This window comes from Cottoperca gobio, chromosome 4 (assembly GCF_900634415.1).
Source record: "Cottoperca gobio chromosome 4, fCotGob3.1, whole genome shotgun sequence".
In the NCBI taxonomy this organism is placed as follows: Eukaryota; Metazoa; Chordata; class Actinopteri; order Perciformes; family Bovichtidae; genus Cottoperca; species Cottoperca gobio.
The window spans coordinates 28,717,900-28,735,399 of record NC_041358.1 but is presented as its reverse complement, the minus strand read 5'-3'; the positions used below and the strand labels follow the sequence as shown (position 1 = coordinate 28,735,399).

General features: G+C 47.6%; 1 protein-coding gene across 1 annotated transcript in view; it reads left to right on the top strand.

Annotated features, from left to right (window-relative positions):
• Positions 1-17,500, top strand: part of LOC115007013 (E3 ubiquitin-protein ligase HERC2-like) — a 39,989-nt gene that overhangs the window by 22,148 nt on the left and 341 nt on the right. The window contains 47 exon segments of the mRNA XM_029429651.1: positions 1,967-2,114; positions 2,192-2,388; positions 2,461-2,691; positions 2,776-2,911; positions 3,072-3,218; positions 3,733-3,875; positions 4,021-4,224; positions 4,226-4,289; positions 4,819-4,961; positions 5,283-5,381; positions 5,461-5,565; positions 5,567-5,630; positions 5,790-5,915; positions 5,998-6,106; positions 6,337-6,476; positions 6,812-7,002; positions 7,103-7,208; positions 7,902-7,993; positions 8,313-8,488; positions 8,751-8,862; positions 9,006-9,087; positions 9,168-9,385; positions 9,387-9,403; positions 9,544-9,721; positions 10,235-10,316; positions 10,474-10,645; positions 10,723-10,867; positions 11,509-11,734; positions 12,309-12,480; positions 12,615-12,801; positions 13,294-13,437; positions 13,515-13,706; positions 14,004-14,157; positions 14,409-14,516; positions 14,592-14,603; positions 14,606-14,623; positions 14,626-14,696; positions 14,699-14,723; positions 14,935-14,948; positions 14,950-15,063; positions 15,066-15,102; positions 15,181-15,198; positions 15,201-15,298; positions 15,687-15,815; positions 15,885-16,049; positions 16,136-16,450; positions 17,246-17,498. Coding sequence (XP_029285511.1) covers positions 1,967-2,114; positions 2,192-2,388; positions 2,461-2,691; positions 2,776-2,911; positions 3,072-3,218; positions 3,733-3,875; positions 4,021-4,224; positions 4,226-4,289; positions 4,819-4,961; positions 5,283-5,381; positions 5,461-5,565; positions 5,567-5,630; positions 5,790-5,915; positions 5,998-6,106; positions 6,337-6,476; positions 6,812-7,002; positions 7,103-7,208; positions 7,902-7,993; positions 8,313-8,488; positions 8,751-8,862; positions 9,006-9,087; positions 9,168-9,385; positions 9,387-9,403; positions 9,544-9,721; positions 10,235-10,316; positions 10,474-10,645; positions 10,723-10,867; positions 11,509-11,734; positions 12,309-12,480; positions 12,615-12,801; positions 13,294-13,437; positions 13,515-13,706; positions 14,004-14,157; positions 14,409-14,516; positions 14,592-14,603; positions 14,606-14,623; positions 14,626-14,696; positions 14,699-14,723; positions 14,935-14,948; positions 14,950-15,063; positions 15,066-15,102; positions 15,181-15,198; positions 15,201-15,298; positions 15,687-15,815; positions 15,885-16,049; positions 16,136-16,450; positions 17,246-17,498 — 6,079 coding nt within the window.

Below are 17,500 nucleotides of genomic sequence, written 5' to 3'. Positions count from 1 at the left end.
GCAGAAGTGTTCGTACTTGTGTTCTCATAAAGATGAACATCAGTGTGTGTTGACCCTCGTCAGCAGCTACACACTCTGAAGTTCACATCAGTTCCTGAGACTGCAGAGCTCTGAGCTCACAGGAGAGGAAACAGGAGTTCAGAGAATTAAGTCAAGAAAATGTGAAGAGGGAGGAACTCCTGCAGACAGAAGAAGCTTCAGCTGTGAAGAAGGAGGAACTCCTGCAGACAGAAGAAGCTTCAGCTGTGAAGAGGGAGGAACTCCTGCAGACAGAAGAAGCTTCAACAGTTGTGAAGAAGGAGGAACTCCTGCAGACAGAAGAAGCTTCAGCTGTGAAGAAGGAGGAACTCCTGCAGACAGAAGAAGCTTCAGTTGTGAAGAAGGAGGAACTCCTGCAGACAGAAGAAGCTTCAGCTGTGAAGAGGGAGGAACTCCTGCAGACAGAAGAAGCTTCAGTTGTGAAGAAGGAGGAACTCCTGCAGACAGAAGAAGCTTCAGCTGTGAAGAAGGAGGAACTCCTGCAGACAGAAGAAGCTTCAGCTGTGAAGAGGGAGGAACTCCTGCAGACAGAAGAAGCTTCAACAGTTGTGAAGAAGGAGGAACTCCTGCAGACAGAAGAAGCTTCAACAGTTGTGAAGAAGGAGGAACTCCTGCAGACAGAAGAAGCTTCAACAGTTGTGAAGAAGGAGGAACTCCTGCAGACAGAAGAAGCTTCAACAGTTGTGAAGAAGGAGGAACTCCTGCAGACAGAAGAAGCTTCAGCTGTGAAGAGGGAGGAACTCCTGCAGACAGAAGAAGCTTCAACAGTTGTGAAGAGGGAGGAACTCCTGCAGACAGAAGAAGCTTCAACAGCTGTGAAGAGGGAGGAACTCCTGCAGACAGAAGAAGCTTCAGCTGTGAAGAGGGAGGAACTCCTGCAGACAGAAGAAGCTTCAACAGTTGTGAAGAAGGAGGAACTCCTGCAGACAGAAGAAGCTTCAGTTGTGAAGAAGGAGGAACTCCTGCAGACAGAAGAAGCTTCAGCTGTGAAGAGGGAGGAACTCCTGCAGACAGAAGAAGCTTCAACAGTTGTGAAGAAGGAGGAACTCCTGCAGACAGAAGAAGCTTCAGTTGTGAAGAAGGAGGAACTCCTGCAGACAGAAGAAGCTTCAACAGCTGTGAAGAAGGAGGAACTCCTGCAGACAGAAGAAGCTTCAGCTGTGAAGAAGGAGGAACTCCTGCAGACAGAAGAAGCTTCAGCTGTGAAGAGGGAGGAACTCCTGCAGACAGAAGAAGCTTCAACAGTTGTGAAGAAGGAGGAACTTCTGCAGACAGAAGAAGCTTCAGCTGTGAAGAAGGAGGAACTCCTGCAGACAGAAGAAGCTTCAGTTGTGAAGAAGGAGGAACTCCTGCAGACAGAAGAAGCTTCAGCTGTGAAGAGGGAGGAACTCCTGCAGACAGAAGAAGCTTCAACAGTTGTGAAGAGGGAGGAACTTCTGCAGACAGAAGAAGCTTCAGCTGTGAAGAGGGAGGAACTCCTGCAGACAGAAGAAGCTTCAACAGTTGTGAAGAGGGAGGAACTCCTGCAGACAGAAGAAGCTTCAACAGTTGTGAAGAGGGAGGAACTCCTGCAGACAGAAGAAGCTTCAACAGTTGTGAAGAGGGAGGAACTCCTGCAGACAGAAGAAGCTTCAACAGTTGTGAAGAGGGAGGAACTCCTGCAGACAGAAGAAGCTTCATGTTTAACACATAGATATAAAATATCACAAAGAAGCTGTTCCTCAGTCAGTGAACGCTGTATCTGAAGAAGAAGAATCCCAATTAACATAAATGATGTGAAGTGTTTATTTATTTAAAACACCATAATCTTTGTAAAGTCATGAAAATAATGATTGCGATATTTAAATCCTATAATCGTGTATATAATGATTATTTTGCAACATGTCATCACAAACATTTCAGGATGTAAACCAACTTTGTGTTTCAGATCCTGGCGCTGCGTCTCCTGCAGGCCATCTTGCCCTCGTGGGAAAAGACGGAGCGCACGCAGGACATGAAGTTCCTGGTGGAGAAATTGTTCAACTTCTTGGGAAGCCTGCTGAGCACCTGCTCCTCAGACCTGCCGCTGCTCAGAGGTGCGTTCACAAGTCACGCTGTCTGAAGATCTGATGTTTTTATGATGTATTATTAATGTGCTGCTTGCTCTGCACAGAGGGCTCCCTGCGAAGGAGGAAGTCCCGCCCTCAGGCCTCTCTCACAGCCACTCACAGCAGCACCCTGGCGGAGGAGATAGTGTCTGTCCTGCGCACGCTGCACTACCTCGGCCAGTGGAACAGCATGATCAATGATTACATCAACGCTCAGCTGAGCTCCATTGGAGACGTTATCGCCAGCTGCCAGTCTGAAGCAGTAAGAGTTGTTGCAGGACTCTACGTGTGTTTGAAGTGAGTTCTGATAATAAATGTCTCCTCTCTCTGTCAGTGTTTCCTAGAGGAGTTCTTTCCCGACTCCGACGGTCCTCGAGTGGGCTGTCTGATGGCGGTGATGGCCGTCATCGGAGGAATCGATGGGCGCCTCAGACTCGGAGGCCAAGTTATTCACGAGGAATATGGAGAGGGAACCGTCACTCGCATCACCCCGAAAGGACGCATCACCGTCCAGTTTTCTGAGATGAGGACCTGCAGGGTTTGCCTGCTCAGCCATCTCAAACCGGTATGGAAGCATTTACTCGTGTCAGCTGAGCGTTTCCTTTAACTTCCTTTAGACCAATGAAATAGTGTTTTGTTTTCCCCGCAGCTGCCTGCAGTGTCCTTCAGTGTGCAGAACCTGCCCTTCTCTGAGCCCATGCTGGCAGTTTGGGCTCAGCTCGTCAGCCTGGCTGGAAGCAAACTGGAGAAACGCATGAAGAAATCTCTGAGTCGAGGGCTGACAGGTACAGAATCCTCGAGACCTAATGATCTCACATGTGACTCGTACACATCTTGTAAGACGGAAACGTCCCCTGTATGCTTGTGCTGATCGGTTCGTATATCGAAGTGATGATCGACCATTAGATTTGCGATATTAAGGATGTAAAGATATTGTGTTTCCAGCTGACCAGGTGGACGTCCACCTGCTGCGCTGCCAGCAGCTGAGGCTGTACATCTTAAAGGCAGGACGCGCTCTGCTCTCTCATCAGGACAAACTCAGGCAGATCCTCTCGCAGGCGGCCGTTCTGGACATCGGACCAAACCCCAGTGGTGAGACTCTCCCAGAGAAGTGACAACTGTTGATGTTCAGTCCAGTTCAGCGCTGGAGAAACGCTTTCTATGTTTCCTATGTGGAGGTCACAGGATCTGTCTCTCTGTGTGTGTGTGTGTGTGTGTGTGTGTGTGTGTGTGTGTGTGTGTGTGTGTGTGTGTGTGTGTGTGTGTGTGTGTGTGTGTGTGTGTGTGTGTGTGTGGTGTGTGTGTGTGTGTGTGTGTGTGTGTGTGTGTGTGTGTGTGTGTGTGTGTGGTGTGTGTGTGTGTGTGTGTGTGTGAAGACACGCGTAGCAGCGTGGACACGCGTAGCAGTGTGGGGACACGCGTAGATAGCAGCGTGGACACGCGTAGATAGCAGCGTGGACACGCGTAGATAGCAGCGTGGACACGCGTAGATAGCAGCGTGTGAGAGAGAGTGAGGACACGCGTAGCAGTGGGTGTGTGGGAGAGAGGATGCAAACTGAGACGAAGGTGCATTTAGTTTGTTTTCATGACACGTCTCTGTTTGCAGAAGACCCCGTGGTGTCGTCTCCTGATGTGGGAGACTTGTCCCCTGAGGGTCCGCTGCCTCCGCTGATCCTCCTGCAGCAGCTGCTGTCCGCTGCCACGCAGCCCTCCCCCATCAAAGCCATTTTTGACCGGCAAGAGATGGAGGTGAGTGTACGGGCCTCAGCGTCGTGATGTAGCGCACGTTACAGCTGCTGGTTACAGTTTGACTTCAGTGTTCTCTGATAATTAGGATAAATATATTTTTACATCCAACATAAAACACATATTTAAAGTAACTGTGTACACGCAGGCTGCGGCTCTGGCTGTGTGTCAGTTCCTGGCCGTGGAGTCGGCCCACCCGTCCTCTCCGCTGTTTGAGGAGAGCAGCTCCAGCGAGGCCACCACGCCCGTCACCATACAACACGTCCGACCTCCCAAACAGAAGAAGCAGAAGATCTCCCCCGTCCCCCCCCTCCCCATCGTCCTGCAGCTCATGGATATGGGCTTTGTACGGAAAAAACATCGAGTTTGCCTTGAAGTCTCTGTCTGGAACTACCGGCAGCGCCTCAGGTGTCCCAGGTACGAGTTCACACCAGACCAACTCGGGCTGCAACCACAGTCCGAAGCTTTGAAGCTTTATTCATAATGTTTGTATTTCAAATTCTAAGTCAACATTGAAATGCTGCACATGTTCTCTTTGCACATCTATTGATTGTGTTTGAAGTATTTGTGCACAGCTGCAGATGCAGACGAGGCTGCACTAATATTATCAGTATTATAATATTAGACTCTGTGATCCAAACATTTCTAATAACTGCAGCGTTTAAAGTCAACATTTAGTGAAACAAGAATGTTTTTACATATTTAATTAAACTGCTTTAATCCTCATGTGTTGGCGTTTAGCCTCAAAAACATTTTCACTCATAAGCAGCTCAAACAACATTTAAATATGTTTTTAGGGTGTCGACGTCTTAAAATATGACGACAGACATTTGAAGCTTCACTCAAAAACTTCAATAGAAGCTTGAAATGACTCCGTCGTCACGGCTGCGACGCGTCGTCTCTGAGGATCATATTTGATAGCAGAGTAATTGAGTGTGTACTTCAGGTGTGGAGGCTCTGGTGGGCTGGCTGCTGGACCATCCAGACGTTCACGTCACTGAGCTGTCGGACGCAGACACGGTGTCGGACGAATACTCTGATGAGGAGGTGCTGGAGGAGCTGGAGGAGCCCGAGCAGACGTTCCCTGTGGTACTTCTTTCATCATCTCATGATTATATTTCATCCCCTTTAACTCTGAACTCACGTAATCTCGTGCGCAGAATTAGTTACTTCTCAACATGCAATTAATCTGAGCTGATGCATTAAACGTGTACTTCTCTGCTCGTGCACCTTAAACTGCAGAAGGCCTTACATTTAGAATAATGAGAAGGTTTCTTCTGGTTTATTTATTATCCTGTATTTTAACTTTTATTTATCACACATAGTTGTTTTTGCGTCTCCACATGTAAATGACCTCCTCAATAGTTTAAATAAATAAACGTACTAATAGCATCTGTAATGTTGCATCAGCCTCCAGGTGCAGTGGTGCCTGAAAGCCAAATATTTAAGAAGAGATCCGATTTCCAAAGCAACGACGATTATGCCGTGTACGTGAGAGAGAACATTCAGGTGAGCGCCGCGGCCTTACTGCAGAAGATCTCATAATGAAATGTGACACACGCCTGACAGGTGAGCGACTCCTCCGCAGGTGGGGATGATGGTGAAGTGCTGCAGAACGTACGAGGAAGTGTATGACGGAGATGTCGGGAAGGTGATTAAGCTGGACAGAGACGGGCTTCATGACTTGAATGTGGCAGTGTGACTGGCAGCAGAAAGGAGGAACGTACTGGGTCCGCTACATCCACATCGAGCTCCTCGGTAAGCAGAAGTTAGTGCGACACGATGACGGGAAGTTATGCAACATCTGAGCAATAACGTCTCACTTATTGTACAAACAATCCTCTTTCACACACACACACACACACACAGTTGGAGTTCAGTATCACATCTCATGTCATCCTTCCCTTTATTTCCCAGGATTCCCACCACAAAGCTCCCCCTCCCATATAAAGATCGGAGACAAAGTGAGGGTGAAGCCCACCGTCACCACACCGAAGTACAAATGGGGCTCTGTGACTCACAGGAGCGTCGGGGTTGTGAAAGGTGAGTCTTTATAAGGTGAGCACTAAAGGGGACGCGAGCTGAAGTCCACTGTTCTGCACTAACGCGGCTGAATGTGTTCCAGCTTTCAGTGCCAATGGAAAGGACGTGATCGTAGACTTCCCTCAGCAGTCCCACTGGACCGGCCTGCTGGCTGAGATGGAACTGGTGCCCAGTGTCCACCCTGGAGTGAGGTAGGGATCGATTTCTTCGGCAGTAAATCGTGCATGTTGTCACATTGCTCATTACTTATACATTACAAGTTGGATTTAGCGGCGTCATGCCGTCTGCAGACTCTGCGCAGGCTGCTGATGTCGGCTACTTTGTAATCTGTAAACGTGTCCTAGTGATAAACGCAGCGTCCCACATCGCCCCGCCTCCATATCTCCACGTGTTGTGTGAATAGCACTTGTGTTATCTGCAGGTGTGATGGCTGCCAGATGTTCCCGATAAACGGCCCCCGCTTCAAATGCAGGAACTGTGACGACTTCGACTTCTGTGAAAACTGCTTCAAGACCCGCAAACACAACGTCAGGCACTCCTTCGGAAGGATCAACGAGCCGGGTGAGTGACAGGTTCGCCCCCACGTGTCAGATCTGTGACGTTTCGTTTATTTTCATAAACACGTTTATAAAAATAAGAATTTAAGAAGGAAACGTTGTGCAGGAGAAATAAAGACTACGCAGTAATACAAAATGAATAGAAATGTAATATTTAAATAGAAGTTCATGTTTGTAAGTTGAGATGCATTATGTAATATTATTATGTCAATCTTTCGTCAACTTAAAGCTGAAACGGCTCAGTGTTCATGACTTTTTTTTTTTTTTGTGTTTTAAATATTGAGTTTGTTCATCTAGAAATAGAAATATATGATTGTTGTTGTTCATGTGTGCAACCAGGCCAGTCTCCGGCCTTCTGCGGCCGCTCAGGGAAGCAGCTGAAGAAGCATCACAGCAGCCAGCGCGGGATGCTGATTGACGATTGGTCGCGTGCCGTCAAGAGCCTCAACGTCTCGTCCTCCGTGAACCAGGCCGCACGTCTCATCGACTGCAGTGATCAGTGTTGGCAGTCCTCCGGCTCGCAGGGAAAGGTAGGAGATTGAATTGCTTATTCTAATGAAGATAATCTAAATAGACTGTCGTGCAGCTTTATTAAAGTGAAACGCGTTGTCGTCTTTCTTTCCTCCACAGCACTGGATCCGTGTCGAGCTCTTCCCCGACGTCCTCGTGCACAGACTGAAGATGGTCGTGGATCCGGCGGACAGCAGCTACATGCCCTCGATGGTGGTGGTGTCAGGCGAGTGAATGTGATGTGAGAAACTTAACGTGCAGAAGTAATTGTTCTGTCTTAATGTACAGAAGTAATTGTTCTGTGTCTTAATGTGCAGAAGTAATTGTTCTGTCTTAATGTACAGAAGTAATTGTTCTGTCTTAATGTACAGAAGTAATTGTTCTGTCTTAATGTGCAGAAGTAATTGTTCTGTGTCTTAGTGTACAGAAGTAATTGTTCTGTGTCTTAATGTGCAGAAGTAATTGTTCTGTGTCTTAATGTGCAGAAGTAATTGTTCTGTGTCTTAATGTGCAGAAGTAATTGTTCTGTGTCTTAGTGTGCAGAAGTAATTGTTCTGTGTCTTAATGTGCAGAAGTAATTGTTCTGTGTCTTAATGTGCAGAAGTAATTGTTCTGTGTCTTAATGTGCAGAAGTAATTGTTCTGTGTCTTAATGTGCAGAAGTAATTGTTCTGTGTCTTAATGTGCAGAAGTAATTGTTCTGTGTCTTAATGTGCAGAAGTAATTGTTCTGTGTCTTAATGTGCAGAAGTAATTGTTCTGTGTCTTAATGTGCAGAAGTAATTGTTCTGTGTCTTAATGTGCAGAAGTAATTGTTCTGTGTCTTAATGTACAGAAGTAATTGTTCTGTGTCTTAATGTGCAGAAGTAATTGTTCTGTGTCTTAATGTACAGAAGTAATTGTTCTGTAATTGTTGTGCAGGCGGAAGCTCTCTGAACAACTTAATTGAGCTGAAGACGATTAACATCAATCCCACAGACACCAGCGTCCTTCTCCTCAGTGACTGTACTGAGGTCAGTTTAAAGATCAATTCAACTTCTAATCTTTGTTTTCACTTTTAAAATGATGCTCTGATGTCAAAAATGACAAATAAATAATTATTTCCTGTTTATTAAATGCTCAGGGGGATTTTTATTTTCTCACAGTCTGGGATATGTCAGTGATTTATTTATTGTCCTGTGTCGGATATAAAAGATTTAAAACTTTAAAAGGACAATATGTGAACTTCCTAATTCTAGAAATATAAACTTATGGCGTATGCATGAACAGACTGAACAGAGGGAGTGTCAGGGTTAAACACGGTGCAATAACTTGATGGATGTCTCTCCCCAGTATCACAGATACATCGAGGTGGCCATCAAGCAGTGCCGCAGCTCTGGGATCGACTGCAAGATTCACGGGCTCGGGATTGTTGGACGCATCCGAGCGGAGGACGAAGACCTGGCCACCGTCCCTTTCCTGGCGTCCGACAACGAGGAAGAGGACGATGACAAAACTGCCAACGGGAGGTATGACGAGGAAAACGAGTTTCATCTTAATTTGTAGAGAAACTAACGCCGTTGGATAAATGTAGGGAAGTAGAAAGAACTATTTCCCTATTGTGGAGTTATAAAGAAAATACTCAAGGAAAGTACAAGCACCTCATAATTGTTCTTGCAGTACTTGAATGTACTTTGTTACACGTTATTAAAGATATTTAAGCTCTTAAGAGTGCTTCGATCTTTATTGTAACTCTACAAATGTTTAAAATGTTTTTGCTTCGTCCTTCAGTCTCGCTCGGAAGAAGTCGTTGGGGTTGGAGTCTGCAGCCACCATCAGGACCAAAGTGTTCGTCTGGGGGCTGAACGACAAGGACCAGCTGGGAGGACTCAAGGGATCCAAGGTGCAGCTCGTGTAAACTTGTGTCCACTATAAATGAGCCAACGTCTAACTTAGCCTTTGATCTTTCTGTGTTATGAGTTGAACCTGCAGAGAACGTCCAGCAGAAGCTGCTGCCTCTCTGATCGCTCCTGCTTGTGTCCACAGATCAAGGTGCCCTCCTTCTCTGAAACTCTCTCTGCACTCAATGTGGTGCAAGTGGCCGGTGGATCTAAAAGCCTCTTTGCAGGTGTGAGATAAATGATATTTGGAGTTCTTCTGTCGCGTGCTCGTTGTACGGTGAGCGTAACCGTTGTGTCTCTGTCGCAGTGACGGTGGAGGGGAAGATTTACGCGTGTGGAGAGGCCACTAACGGACGGCTCGGCCTGGGCCTGTCCAGTGGCACCATCCCAATCCCCCGTCAGATCACTGCACTCAGTAACTACGTGGTGAAGAAGGTCGCTGTGCATTCTGGGGGACGCCACGCCATGGCCCTGACTGTGGACGGGAAGGTGTTCTCCTGGGGAGAGGGAGACGACGGCAAACTGGGGACACTTCAGCAGAATGTACGTACTCCTGAACAGATGGATGATTTCCATTTGACTTATTGTCCAGGATGTGAATCAGAATGTGTTTCTGTCTCCAGGATGTAAAGGATAGAACTTTAATGATGTGGTTTAAAGAAAAGTTTGTTTTTCCACATCAGGAACTGTGACAAGCCTCGGTTGATTGAGGCGCTGAAGACAAAGCGCATCCGCGACATCGCCTGTGGCAGCTCTCACAGTGCAGCCATCACCTCCAGTGGGGAGCTGTACAGCTGGGGACTGGGGGAGTACGGCCGCCTTGGACATGGAGACAACACGACTCAGCTGAGGCCTAAACTGGTACGTGTGTGTCTCAGAAATGTGTGTATAATTCCAATGTTAAAGAACCACATGGCTTCACTTTGCAAGTTTGGATCAACCTCATCACACGGACGCCCTCGCTTGCCGTGTCGATGAACTCAAATGATAGTTTGTAATCCTATTACATTATTGAAAGCCCAAATCCACAAAATTATTACATTTAGACACTTTTGTCTAAATGACTAAAAGCGACTTCCAATAAGTGCAAACAATCATGAGGATACAACTCTGAACAGCAAGAATCCTGCAGGTGCAATAACTTCAAATAAGCCAAAACTATTTAGTGCAACATACAGAAAACAGAATGTATTTATTGTTATTGTCCAGCTGCAGTTTAAACAGGAGAGTCTTCGGTCTGCAGAAGGTGTGCAGACTTCCTAAAGAGAAATATCTGCAGCCACAGTCTCACGTGTAGAGCTTGACTAGTTTAAATGTGTTGCTGCTCTGATTCCATCTCAACTCTGAAGTTCTAAAGCGTTTCTTCTTGCTCAGGTAAAGGTGCTTCTGGGACACCGGGTTATCCAGGTGGCTTGTGGGAGCAGAGATGCTCAAACTCTCGCCCTCACCGATGAAGGTATTTCTGCTAATGCAAACCACCAAATGTATGTTTTGAGTGTTTGTATCTCAACGTTACACATGTTTAGGTTCAGAAAGCTTTAAATGAAGATGAAGACTCCACAGACTTGAGAAGTGTTGTTTTGGATGAGATGATGATGTTTGTTTCGTGTCAGGGTTGGTGTTCTCCTGGGGCGACGGGGACTTTGGGAAGCTGGGTCGTGGAGGCAGTGAGGGCTGCAACATCCCCCAGAACATCGAGAGACTCAACGGGCAGGCGGTCTGCCAGATTGAATGTGGAGCCCAGTTCTCTTTGGCTCTTACTAAATCTGGAGTTGTGTGGACCTGGTAAGATGTTATGTGACGACGCATCTTGTGTCCTTTTTGTTTTCCACCGAGCGCTCACGCTTTGTGTTTCCTGACAGGGGCAAAGGCGACTACTTCCGCCTGGGCCACGGCACCGATGTCCATGTGCGGAAGCCGCAGATGGTGGAGGGACTGAGGGCCAAAAAGATCGTCCACGTGGCTGTCGGAGCGCTGCACTGTTTGGCTGTTACAGAAACGGGACAGGTTTGTTCTGAGCTGCTCGTTCACTGCCATGGCTCTGGTCCACATGCGGGACTTAAGTTATCGACTCTCGCTCTACTTTTCCAGGCACCTCTGACCTTTTGCTGTTCCGCCGTATAAAATACCTTCCCTCAGAAGGGATTTAATAATGTTAGCACATCACTTCATGTTCTGAGAGGCTCGATATCTGAACACTTTCACAGGTTGTTGCGATGCCTTCACTTTTTCTTTTCTAGCTTTTGTTTCACGGTTCCGACAGTTTTACAGAAGCTCCGAGAGGCAAAGTGAGGAAAGATAATCTGATCTAAGTCGTGTTAATGAGAACAGGTGACCGGGATAAGTCCCAAGTTTTCATCTGTGAAAATCTTTTTGTGAGAAAGAAACGTTTGGTGATTCTTTTTCTGTTTCAGTGTTTGTTGTGGTAATACTCCACAAGAGGCTGAGGTGCAGCACTTCTCCATGTTTAAAATAAATAACTAGTTTCACAGATAATAAAGAAGATTAGAAAATTGTCCTGACAAACATTTAATCTCATGAACGTCTGGAAAATGAAGTCGATGATTTTCTGTTTTAGAACAGAAAACCTTTTGTTGACCTCTAAGACTTCTGTGACAAATGAAACGATGCTGTTGTTCCTCCGTCAGGTGTACGCGTGGGGGGACAACGATCACGGGCAGCAGGGGAACGGCACCACCACAGTTAACAGGAAGCCCACCCTGGTGCAGGGTCTGGAGGGACAGAAGATTACCCGAGTGGCCTGTGGCTCCTCCCACAGCGTGGCCTGGACCACCGTGGACGTGACCACGCCCTCTGTTCACGAGCCGGTACTTTTCCAGACGGCCCGGGACTCCCTCGGAGCGTCCTACTTGGGTAATCCTCCCTTTCTCTGCAGCCCATTCACACATGTGGGATTGTAATGTGTTTTATTTGACATGTGACGAGTTCCTCACCAGCTCACATACTGTGCAGGGTTAGCAGAGTCCACTAGGGGGCGCTGTTCTCTCATTGAAAAGGGAAATGTTGGACTTAAAAGTAATTTATGTTTGATAACGTCTCCAATTTCTTTATGTATACATTACTAATATAATGGATTGTTATAATGACACTAAGAATAATAAGGAGAATTATATTATTTTTTCATAGAAGAAATGCTTTAATGATGAAACGTATACAAAGAATAAACTTAAGCAGGTAGAATGTCAGTTATAGATAATAAGATGCATGATGATTAGAATTAGAATAATTAGAATGCGTAACATTCACATATACATCAGTAAACAGATCAGACTACATAAATAAAAGAACGTGCACATGAACACTGACTGCTGCACAGTTTCCCTGCCTGTAGACGCACGCTGGTCTGCAACCAGCTGATAATGGCGAGAGCGGGGGGGAGGGGGGTTCACGTGAACGACTGTCATTGTGTTTGTGTTGTACTCTGCAGGCGTCCAGTCCGACAGTGACTCATCAGCAGTGAACAACAAGCTGAGCGGGCAGAGCAGCGTGAAGCCTAATCGCCCCTCGCTGGCCAAGATTCTCCTCAGTCTGGACGGCAACTTGGCCAAACAGCACGCTCTGTCCCACGTGCTGTCAGCCCTCCAGATCATGTATGCAAGGTGAGTGTGAAGTCTCCTCTCCTGCTGGTGGACAGCGTGTCATCCCCGTTTCCTCTCTCACTACATGTCGTTGTGACGTGCTTCAGAATATCTGATTACATTCATCACTGTTGGCGTGCTGCGTGTTTCCACAGGGACGCAGTGGTCGGTGCTCTGATGCCAGCCAGCATGATCCTGCCATCAGAGTGTCCTTCCAGCTCACCGGTTCCCCCGTCAGACTCCTCGTCCTCGTCCTGCGTGAGCGACGAAGAAGCTCCTCCGGTGCTGCCTGAAGCAGAGGAGCGACTCAGCCCTAATCCCTGGCAGGACAAGAAGGGAGAGGTGAGATCAGTGTGTTTACTTTGACTTCAATAGAACTCAGTGAGGGAGTTTCCACGCGGTCTGGCTTTTTATATTTTTGTCATAAAAGCGCTGCCTCCACTGCATTTTGTGCCGACTTATTGTAAAACAGTAAACATGCAAATTCTTCTGACCAGGTGTGCAGATGCAAGGATCAGCAAACTGTATCTGCACACCAGAAACGGGCTCTTAAAGTTTTACTCCTTCAGCTTTCAGTAGAGAAGCAGCCGGTTACATTTACAGACACGTGCTGCAGGACGAGTTCACGCTGAGCACACACGCACACACACACACGCACAAAGAACTCAACGATCTTATAGTTTAAACACAGCATTAGAATAAACTCATCCAAAAACATATTTCATTCTTGCACTGTAATGTATTTCAAAATGTAGGAAGGATTGATGTGTGTGTGTGTGTGTGTGTGTGTGTGTGTGTTTGTGTGTGTGTGTGTGTGTGTGTGTGTGTGTGTAGGCTCCCTCATCAGAAGATGCCCTCACCCCATCCTCAGCTTTAACCCCCTCTGCCTCTGGTGCCTCCTCGCGTCCTTTCATCCCTGTCACCGATGACCCCGGCGCCGCCAGCATCATAGCTGAAACCATGACGAAGACCAAAGAGGTCGGTGGCGTCCGTCTGCACGGGAAGTGTTCGGTGCAGCCGCGTGTTCCCGACTAACGTCTTGTGTTCCTCCTCAGGACTCCGAGGGTCAGAGTAAGGCGGTGGGTCCGGAGCCTCAGTACCTCGACGAGTTCACCAGTCTGCTCGTGCCGGACGACACGCGCGTCATGGTGGACCTGCTCAAACTGGCGGTGTCCTGTCGCTCCGGGGAGAAGGGCAAGGAGGTGCTGTCCGCTGTGTTGTCCGGCATGGGCACAGCTTACCCGCAGGTAGTGTCCCGTCTTTGTGTTTAGACTGCGTGTAGAGCTGGTCGGGATGTGACGATGACTCGTGATGCAACAGCAGAGAGCAGCTCTCTGTAAACATCACTGTCAGACGTAGACATGCTGTATTATACTCGGTGTATAGATCATCGTGTATAGCTCAGAAATAAGAAATGACTCTTTAAGTCGTAAAGATGAGAGAAGTAATGAAAGAATGAGTTTCTCTGGGATCAGGTATCCTGACGTACAGCGTGAGTGGAGTGTGTTTCCTGCGTGTGAAGGTAACTCTCTCTGGTGCTGCAGGTCGCTGACATGCTGCTGGAGTTGTGCGTCACAGAGTTGGAGGACGTTGCCACGGACTCTCAGAGCGGACGTCTGTCCTCCCAGCCGGTCGTCGTGGAGAGCAGCCATCCGTACACAGACGACACCTCCACCAGCGGGACGGTGAAGATCCCAGGTAAACAAGAAGAGTTTCAGACTTCAGTCATTACCTCAGATTCTAATTATGCTGTGCAGCCTTTACTTGATCCAAAGTGTTTGTGCACAGTGTCAGATAAAGAAGAGGCTGCACTGATGTCATGACGTCACTAAATATCAATTACAGACGATCAAACCTCAATAGGAGCTTTGACTGTAAAAGAAAGACTTGGTTCCTCCCAGCGCTGGTTCATGTGTACAGAGATGATTACGTCTTGTTTTGTTCTGCAGGAGCCGAAGGTCTCAGGATAGAGTTCGACAGACAATGTTCAACTGAGCGACGCCACGACCCGCTAACCATCATGGATGGAGCCAATAGGATTGTTTCTGTCCGATCAGGTGACGAGAGGAAGAGCGTGAAGCTGAATGAGTGAAACATGAATGAAACGTGTGCTGACGTGCTGCGTGTTTCAGGTCGCGAGTGGTCCGCTGGTCCAGCGAGTTACGGATCCGGGAGATGAACTCAAATGGAAGTTCACCAGTGACGGCTCCGTCAACGGGTGGGGCTGGCGCTTCAACCGTGTACCCCATGCATGCCTGCTGCAGGTGAGCGCATCACACACGGCTGACTCTCGTCTGATGGGAAAACTACAGCAACCAGTAACAAAACGTCCCAAATATAGTTTTTATCATCAGACATTAGTTTTTATTTAGTTTTCGTGCTATAAGTGCACGGCTGACACGCACAGACTGCCTGGCTGTAACCCTGAGCCTCCCCCGTGTCCTCCCCGTGTCCTCCCTCGTGTCCTCCCTCAAGGTCCTAAAGACTTGGCTGTCAGACCGCTGCATCCTGTCCTGCCCCTCCATGGACCTGGTCACCTGTCTGCTGGACTTCAGGCTCAACTTCGCCTCCAACAGGAGCATCGTGCCTCGTCTCGCCGCTTCCTCCTCGCTGCCTGTGCGCAGCTCAGTGCACTAGTGTACAGTGTGACTGATCCATCGAGTAGTTGCTTTGTTAGAATTAAATATATTCATGTTGCCTTTTTAATGTACTCGTCTGCAGCTGCTGGCCACAGGATGTGGCGCTGCAGAGACTCCGCAAGCTTCTGACCACAGAGTATGGTCAGTCCATCAACATCAACCGGCTGCTGGGAGACAGTGAGAGCGACGCTCGCTCCATGGTGAGTCCACTGGGATCCAGCAAATTAAAGATATTGTGTTTATACTTGAGACGACCCTGAGTATTCAGAGATTCGAGACATGTGGTTATGAAACGGGATTCAGGCTCGAGGAGTTTCTGAATTATGTTTTAAATAACTTACTACACGTCTTGGTACAAAACGTTTTCCCTCATAACAAGTTAGTTTGTATTTATTTCTCAGTTATTTATGTGATTAAAAAAGTTTTGTTATCTTAAGAAAGATTTGTTATTTTGAGATGTTTGAATATTGGCCGTTCAGGGCTTCCGTACTAAACTATAACGATGTGGACGAAGTGCGTCGCAGCAGCATCTTGTATAATGCAACAACATGACTTCTTTGTTTATCTGATGTACTTCCGTCAAAACAGAGCTTCACAGGCAGTGCGCTGGCCGCTCTGGTGAAGGGGGCATCCCTGAGGCTCTGCAGAGACAGTAACGAGTACGAGGACCCCATCGTCCGCGGAGGAAAGCAGCTGCTCCACAGTCCGTTCTTCAAGGTCTGTTATCTGAGGTGAGCGTAGATACTTACACATCATAATGGTGGCTAACTGTAACATTGTGTTCAGGTCTTGGTCCCTCTGCCTGCGACCTTGAGCTCGAGTACTTTACCCTGCTGTGCCGATACCCACAAGTGGGCCTGGTTCCGCCGGTACTTACTCTGTAGCACCGCCTCCAGAGTGGCGGTGGCTCTGGACAAGAGGACCTCTCAACCGAGACCCTTCCTGGATGAGGTGAGTGTTCCGGGCGGTGCTGGCCTCCACGTGTCTACGTCACACTGACATGAGAATGTTCTTAATCCGTTTCCTTCCCTTTGAAGGTCACCAAGAAGATTCGAGAGCTGATGGCCGATCACGAGAGCATGAACGGCCTCCACGAGAGTCACGACTTGTTCAAGCGCGAGCACGACGAGCAGCTCGTGCAGTGGATGAACCGGCGACCGGACGACTGGACCCTCTCCGCCGGGGGGAGCGGCACAATCTACGGCTGGGGCCACAACCACAGAGGTCAGCTGGGGGGCATCGAGGGGGCGAAGGTCAAAGTGCCCACTCCCACCGAAGCCCTCGCCACGCTGCGGCCAGTGCAGCTGATCGGAGGGGAGCAGACTCTGTTCGCTGTCACCGCTGATGGAAAGGTCTGTCGCTGCTTTCATTCATTAATAATATAAATATAATAATTAATAATTTAATAAGTAATTTCTCATGCAACAATTTCAGAAAATACTTTGTCCAGCCTCTCAGATGTTCTGGCTTCTCAGCTTTAAATAATAAGACACTTTTGATATCTTGATTTGAAGACACCAGCGTTGAGAATGTTTCTATCTTCTGACACTGTTAGAGACAATTTAACTGCAGGTTTTACTGGAGGTGTACGAAAGTATGGAGACACTTTGAAGATGTTTGTGAACGCTGTTTTGATCCAGTTTAATGGTTTTCATGCAAGATGTGTGGCAGACAGCAGAGCCAGATTCCTGCACAGCCCAGTTTTTGCCTTTATTTTGAAAAAGACAATAGTCTTACTAAACCGTTGACATGCTCATAAAAACTAATATTCCCCGTTAACATGCAGCTGTCAAAATAGGACTTGAACTCAGCCTCTCTCATTCCTTCGACCGCTTCTTAAACACGTGTGTTGCAATATTTGGTTAATTTTTTAGGTTTTAATAAGGGACGTTCTTTGTGCATCTGTAGCTGGTTTGTGTTCGTTGCACAGGCTGAACGTTAACAGATGTGTGCGAATACATGTCCACTTTGTACTACATCTGGAATAAAACCTCATTCTGAATATCCAACATGCTGTTTACACCATCTGTATTAAATTCACATATTGTCCTAAATAACAGTATAACATGTGTGCATGGAAGTCAGTCTGATGACCTGCAGGAATATGTGATGTTGTCGTACTAACACATCTTCATCTGGATCCTCAGCTGTATGCTACAGGATACGGAGCCGGGGGCAGACTGGGTATCGGCGGCACAGAGTCTGTGTCCACCCCCACGCTGCTGGAGTCCATCCAACACGTGTTCATCAGGAAGGTGGCCGTAAACTCTGGGGGGAAGCACTGCCTGGCGCTGTCCTCTGAGGGAGAGGTGTACTCGTGGGGGGAGGCTGAGGACGGGAAGCTCGGCCACGGGAACAGAAGGTCGGGACAGAATGAAATATTTCACTTTGCACAATGTGGT